The 7,196-nt window shown below is 53.5% G+C and overlaps 1 protein-coding gene across 1 annotated transcript; it reads right to left on the reverse strand.

The window, feature by feature from the left end:
* Positions 1-26: 26 nt before the first annotated feature.
* On the reverse strand, positions 27-526 carry LOC142313005 (oocyte zinc finger protein XlCOF29-like). The gene is made up of 2 exons (XM_075351991.1): positions 381-526; positions 27-251 (listed from the first exon to the last, which is right to left on the reverse strand). The coding sequence occupies exons 1-2, from the start codon at positions 456-458 to the stop codon at positions 27-29; spliced, it is 303 nt and encodes a 100-aa protein (XP_075208106.1). The 5' UTR covers positions 459-526.
* Positions 527-7,196: the final 6,670 nt, after the last annotated feature.

The following is a 7,196-nucleotide window of genomic DNA, read 5'->3' on the forward strand; positions in this document are numbered from 1 at the left end:
AATGATACCGTCATCCCCAGATCCCTTCATAATGTTACTGTATAATGTCCCAGCATTCCCAGCAGTGTCACCTCTCCAGTCAGCAGCTCAATCATCTTGTAGGTGAGTTCTAGGATCTTCTGGTCATTGATGTCCTCATGTATCCGGGGGTGAGGTGGAGGCCCCGGGATTGGGCTCAGGGGTCTTCCACATCCCTCAGATACAGGGGCCTGACAGCGCTCACTAGAGGTCTTCTTCACTACTGTGTAATCCTGGTTATGGAGAGACACAGTAAGAAATCTCACTCCAGACATTTCCAGAGTCCTCACCTCTCCAGTTCTGTCCATCTGTTATTCCCATAGATAAGAATGATGTAATGTGACGTCATCAGAATCTCTCACCTCTCCAGTAAGCCGGAAGAGGATCTCTAGGGTGAGATGTAATATCCTCTCCGCCATCTTGTCCCTGTCCATATCCATCCTTCACGGGGCAATCAGGAGAATTCTCTTCTATAGAAGATCTCCACTGAGAGGATCCGATATTGTAGGGACCTGAATGGGGAGAGGATGAAGATGTAACATCATAAAGAATCTGCTGTAATAATACAATTACTAGAAATTTTAAGGGGAAACATATAATGAGAAGATTCTGGGGAACATTATTACTGTGCAGGGGCAGAAAGGGGCCGAGGACTGAGGGCAGAAAGGGCCCGAGGACTGAGGGCAGAAAGGGGCCGAGGGCTGAGGGCAGAAAGGGGCCGAGGACTGAGGGCAGAAAGGGGCCGAGGACTGAGGGCAGAAAGGGCCCGAGGACTGAGGGCAGAAAGGGCCCGAGGACTGAGGGCAGAAAGGGCCCGAGGACTGAGGGCAGAAAGGGCCCGAGGACTGAGGGTAGAAAGGGCCCGAGGACTGAGGGCAGAAAGGGCCCGAGGACTGAGGGCAGAAAGGGGCAGAGGACTGAGGGCAGAAAGGGCCCGAGGACTGAGGGTAGAAAGGGCCCGAGGACTGAGGGTAGAAAGGGCCCGAGGACTGAGGGTAGAAAGGGCCCGAGGACTGAGGGCAGAAAGGGCCCGAGGACTGAGGGCAGAAAGGGGCAGAGGACTGAGGGCAGAAAGGGCCCGAGGACTGAGGGTAGAAAGGGCCCAAGGACTGAGGGTAGAAAGGGCCCGAGGACTGAGGGCAGAAAGGGGCCGGGGACCGAGGGCAGAAAGGGGCCGAGGACTGAGGGTAGAAAGGGCCCGAGGACTGAGGGTAGAAAGGGCCCGAGGACTGAGGGCAGAAAGGGGCCGAGGACTGAGGGTAGAAAGGGCCCGAGGACTGAGGGCAGAAAGGGCCCGAGGACTGAGGGCAGAAAGGGGCAGAGGACTGAGGGCAGAAAGGGCCCGAGGACTGAGGGTAGAAAGGGCCCGAGGACTGAGGGTAGAAAGGGCCCGAGGACTGAGGGTAGAAAGGGCCCGAGGACTGAGGGCAGAAAGGGCCCGAGGACTGAGGGCAGAAAGGGGCAGAGGACTGAGGGCAGAAAGGGCCCGAGGACTGAGGGTAGAAAGGGCCCAAGGACTGAGGGTAGAAAGGGCCCGAGGACTGAGGGCAGAAAGGGGCCGGGGACCGAGGGCAGAAAGGGGCCGAGGACTGAGGGCAGAAAGGGGCAGAGGACTGAGGGCAGAAAGGGCCCGAGGACCGAGGGCAGAAAGGGGCCGAGGACTGAGGGCAGAAAGGGGCCGGGGACCGAGGGCAGAAAGGGGCCGAGGACTGAGGGCAGAAAGGGGCTGGGGACTGAGGGCAGAAAGGGGCCGAGGACCGAGGGCAGAAAGGGGCCGAGGACCGAGGGCAGACGGGTTTCCTCACTTCCGGCCTCTCATAGTTGGGGCGTCTGTATCTATCAGAGGAAACGGAACAAAAACCTCACGATTCATAGAAATCAGCGAGAAACACACCAAGCAAGTCTCAGAGCTGAAAGGGTTAATTCCACCTGTGCCAGTAATGGGGAATCTCCACATACCTCCACCTGCAGAGCCGCACACTAGATATATGGCTGCTCTGTGCTTCCAGGACCTGTGATGATGTCACATGGAGGGGAGGAGTCAGGGGTCACATGATCAGCTCCTCAGTGTATGCAGGACTCATGGTGCTGGATGAGGGGAAGGTTATGTGTGGTGTCAGGAGGGGTTTACATACAGTGTGGATGTAGCAGAGCCATGTGTGTACGACGTGTGCGGAGCCTTGTGTGTACTACGTGTGCAGAGCGGAACCGCATTTGTATGACGAGTACAGAACTGTGTGCATATAATGTGTACGGAGCGGAAACGTACATGTGGAGCAGAACTGTGTGTGTACAACATGTACAGAGCTGAGCCATGTTTGAATGGAGCGGAGCTACGTGTGTCTGATGTGTGCCGAACAGAGCAGTGTGTGTACGACGTGTATGGAGCGAAGCCATGTGTATATGATGTGTACAGAACGGAGCCATGTGTGTACGACATATACAGAGCACAGCCGAATTTAGGATGCCGCATGGTACAATGTAGATATTAAATAGAGAGTAGGACCCCCCTATAGAGATTTGCCGTGACGTGGCAGGGGTGACTCAAATAATTGATCAATTATTTGCTAATAATCTCATTTTGCATTATAGTACAGTTGGAATAATATGTGAATTTTCACTTTTAATTGTTTGCATGCCATTCTCAAGCAGTGCTGGCTCCCGCTTTTCTGTTGTTTAAGAGCAAAGCCATGTGTATGATGTGTGTGAAGCGCAGCACCGAGTGTACGACGTGTTAGGGCCTTGACCTCCTGACAATGAAGGAATGCCGGGTCTGTAACATATGTCCTACAATGATAAATGATAGATGTCAAGTTGTGATGATTGGATATATTCCGCGCTATTCATTACTCGCATGATTATTAAGGTACTCAGGATATCCGTTAGTCATCGAGTCTTTTGGTATTCGCCTCATATGTTTCGAGTCCCCTCCCCACGTTTTTGATTTTCAGCCACTAAACATGCGAGGATTGCCTGCCAATCACAGTAATGCTCTTTCCATCTTTCCTATTGACATTACTGTGATAGGCAGTCGCACTGAAAAAAAAAATGACGTGTGGTCTCCCGCCTAATTGTTATACCCAGCACAGGTGGAGGAAACCGCTGGGGACTGGTATTCTCAGGCTACAAAGGTCCATGGTTATTGGGCCCTCCCCAGTCTAAAAATAGCAGCCCACATCCAACCCACAATCCAGTAGATGATAGGATGATATATGGGCTTGATGTCATCTGTGATTTGTAGAAAAATGACAGCTGTCATCAAGCTCTCGTTTGGTAATGGAGAGGTGTCTATGAGAAGCAAAAAGAAGAAAAAAAAAACAAAATACAAAAATATTTTATTTAAATAATAATTTAAAAACACACAACCTCTTTCACCAATTTATTAACCCAAACAACCCAGGTCCAACGTTATCCACATGACGATTCAAATAAGCCAATTATAATGTCACAGGGTGTGACGAGGTAACTTGGAATGGGGCGCCTACTCTGGCCCTAGGGGGGCCCTAGCTGTCCCTGTTCCCAAGATACGTCTAATGGTGACAATCTTTGGGCGGCCTTCCTAACCTTAGCTCCAGAATAGTCCTGGTCTATAACCCCTCTCCACCAACCCCAGAGAGGGCCGGGATAGGAGTGGTTTATCCATCACTAATAGACAGGCAGGGAAAAACTGACACTCAAACTCACTGCATACACACAGAGGTAAGACAATATGTGTCAGGAGGAAATAAAGAATCAGGGAGAAAATAGACAACAAGATTATTTCCACAACACACCACATAACACTCAAGTAACACAAATAACACACAGGGGATCACCAGAACAGGATTACCACAGCACTAGCATCGATATCGCAAAATGAAGCTATAATCGGCATGGAGGAGCAGGCTCCACCATCTTTTAAACAGTGGAGGTGGCTGTGATAGGTCACCAGTAACCTGTGACTCTAGTAGCAATCCAGTGGCCAGCAGAAATTAACTCATGCTAGACTGATCACTAAAAAGCACACAACTGGTTGATGCCAGAGTCTGACTGTGCAGCTCAAACGCACCAGACTCGGCATTGTGAACTGTTACGAGGGGGACCCGGGGAAGCGTGCCAAGATGGGGAATGGACAGCTTCCGCCGGTCAAGGTCCACTGTGCGGTGTAAGGGACCGCTGCTATGGTGGGTGAAGAGTGAGCGGGTTGCTGCTAGCGATCGTCTGGAATGTCACAGACGATCTATGTACACCGGTCTGCCCTAACCCGTGAGGGTTGTATGGCAGGGATCACACGGCTCGGTGTACCTGTTGCACGGGGAAGCACAGAGGTGCCCACGCACGTGTGCCAGTGGAAGTCACGAGAATATGGCACGAGGGTAGCACAGAGGTGCCCACGCACGTGTGCTTTCAATAACCAGGTGAGTCCGGTGGAGACTCGAGGAGCTCACCTGGAACAGGAACACGGCCTGTCAAAGGAGCTACTGCCGGAGCAGCAAGGCAGGGACACGGCCTGCTAACCAGGTGCTGCCTAAGCAGCAAGGGCCAAGCCCACAGAAGACAATAATGCCTGAGCAGTGGCGTGTCAGCACGCTGCCAGACATCCAAACATAGAAGGACAGTCGCGCGCCGCCATGATGGCAGGAGGAGCTTTTAAGGAGGTGTAGCTCCAGCCAAGGGCGGGCGCGAGGCGGAGATGACGGACTTGACCCAATCAGGATCCACGACATCCCAGCCTGGCCAGTCAGGATTCACCACGTCACCAGCCTTGTCATCAAGCCGTGTGACGTCAGTGGGCGAATCAGGATCCACCAAGCATAGCACATGCTCACCCTCCTGCCTCTGGGAAATAGAGGCGGGATCCTCGGTCTCATAATGTGTAGAGATAACGGGAGTCTCACTGCTTCCCTGAACAGCAAACCTCTGCACATTGCGCAACCTCACAGACCTTCGAGGCTGCTGAGCAGGAGGAGCTGCGGCAGGCAAGGAATGGGAGACCGCCTCATCTCTTGCAACAGGAGTACCACTAGGTGTCACCCTCGTGCTGCCTCTCTGAGGAGGTTTCTCCTGCAGTCTGGCAGCCCTTCGGCACTGCTGAGCAGGAGCGCTCGTGGCAGGCAAGGAGACTGTCTCATTCCTTGCCACAGGAGAGCCACGAGGTGTAACATTACCCCCCCGTCTAGGCCCCCCCCCTGCCCGTGCTCGAAGGCCGCTATCAACCCCGGGGCACGGATATGATCCTCCAACTCCCAGGATCTATGCTCCGGACCACGACCGGCCCACTCCACGAGGTAGTACCTCTTGCCCTGTATGACTTTTGTCTCCACAAGTTTTGCCACCTCAGGGTCGTCGGACGGGGAGTCTGTTTGAGCCGGCAGGGACCCCGAGAATTTATTAAGTCGTACGGGTTTCAGGAGGGACACGTGAAAGGTGTTGGCTATAGCCCAGCGTGGAGGGAGCTGGAGTCGGTATGCCACCGGGTTTACCTGCTGTAGTACCTTAAACGGACCCAGATACCTAGGGGCGAATTTGGCTGCCTGTACCCGTAGGTTAACATTCTTAGAGGACAGCCATACTAGGTCACCAGGGGCGAAGGATGGTGCAGGGCGACGGCGGACATCAGCCGTTGTCACCATCCGGTCTTTAGCCCTCTTAAGAGCCTCTTGGGTGTCATCCCAGATCTCCCGGGCCTTGGTCGCCCAATCCTCCACTCTAGTATCGGGTGACGTAATGGGCATCGGAACCGGGATTCTGGGATGTTGTCCGTTATTGAGTAGGAACGGAGTCTGGCCAGAGGATTCATGGACCGAATTGTTAATGGCAAATTCGGCCCAAGGAAGGAGGTTAGCCCAGTTGTCGTGATGCGCGGAGATAAAATGGCGGAGGTAAGTTACCAAGGTTTGATTAGTCCTCTCCACTAGTCCATTGGTCTCGGGATGGTATGCGGAGGAGATGTTCAGCTCTATCTGCAGGAGCTTACAGAGCTCTCTCCAGAAGCGAGACGCGAACTGGGGACCTCGGTCGCTCACCACCTTGTCAGGCATGCCATGCAACCTAAATACATGCCGAATGAACAAGGTGGCGAGAGCACGTGACGTCGGAAGTCGTGGGTGAGGCACCAAGTGGACCATTTTAGAGAAGTGGTCCGTGATGACCCATACGACCTTGTGCCCTGCTGACTTGGGCAGATCTCCCAGGAAGTCCATCCCTACCACTTCCCAGGGACGATCCGGCACTGGCAGTGGGTGAAGAAGACCTGCCGGTCTCTGCCGGGACGGCTTATTCCGAGCACACGACATACAGGCTCCCACATATTCCTGTATGTCCTGGGGTAGTCTCGGCCACCAATAATGCCTGGTCACCAGGTCTCTGGTCCTTTTGACCCCAAAGTGACCCCCGACCTTGGAGGCATGGGCCCACGATAGTACCTCGTTCCGTAGTTCAGGGGGAACGAGGGTTTTGCCAGGTGGCACCTGGTCCAAAGAAGTGGGAGTGACCATCCTCAAGCTGTCCGGGGGTAGTATAAGACGAGGCTCCTCCTCGTCCTCCTCCAACACAACCATACAACGTGACAAGGCATCAGCCCGTACGTTCTTCTCACCGGCCAGGTGGCAGATAATAAAGCGGAACCGGGAGAAGAATAAAGACCAACGGGCCTGCCTTGGGTTCAGGCGTTGTGCTGTCTGGAGGTATGTGAGGTTTTTGTGGTCAGAAAATACCTCAAATGGATGCTTCGCACCCTCCAGGAGATGCCGCCATTCCTGGAATGCTAGTTTCATCGCCAGTAACTCCCTATCCCCTATGGAGTAGTTCCTCTCGGCCGGAGAAAAGGTCTTGGAGAAAAAGAAACAAGGATGCTTCCTTCCTCGTTCGTTTTTCTGGTACAGGACTGCACCTGCACCGACCGAAGAGGCGTCTACCTCCAGTAGGAAGGGTTTGGAGATGTCTGGACGATGAAGGATGGGAGCTCTGGAGAAGTGAGTTTTGAGAGTGTGAAATGCCTCTACCGTTTCTCGTGTCCATGCTTTGGGATTAGCGCCCTTGCGGGTAAGGGCAATGATGGGTGCTGCCACCGTCGAGAAGTTGGGAATGAACTGGCGATAATAATTGATAAACCCCAAGAATCGCTGAATCGCCTTCAGCGAGCGGGGCTCAGGCCAGTTCATCACTGTCTCCAACTTCCCCGGATCCATTGCTAACCC

This window comes from Anomaloglossus baeobatrachus, chromosome 5 (assembly GCF_048569485.1).
Source record: "Anomaloglossus baeobatrachus isolate aAnoBae1 chromosome 5, aAnoBae1.hap1, whole genome shotgun sequence".
NCBI lineage: Eukaryota > Metazoa > Chordata > Amphibia > Anura > Aromobatidae > Anomaloglossus > Anomaloglossus baeobatrachus.

Bases quoted from the DNA above. Each gene is read 5' to 3' on its own strand.
- LOC142313005 (XM_075351991.1), bottom strand. From the start codon at position 458: ATGGATATGGACAGGGACAAGATGGCGGAGAGGATATTACATCTCACC. The intron at 252-380 runs GTGAGAGATTCT...CTCCATAACCAG, and splicing joins TCTTCCGGCTTACTGGAGAG to GATTACACAGTAGTGAAGAA.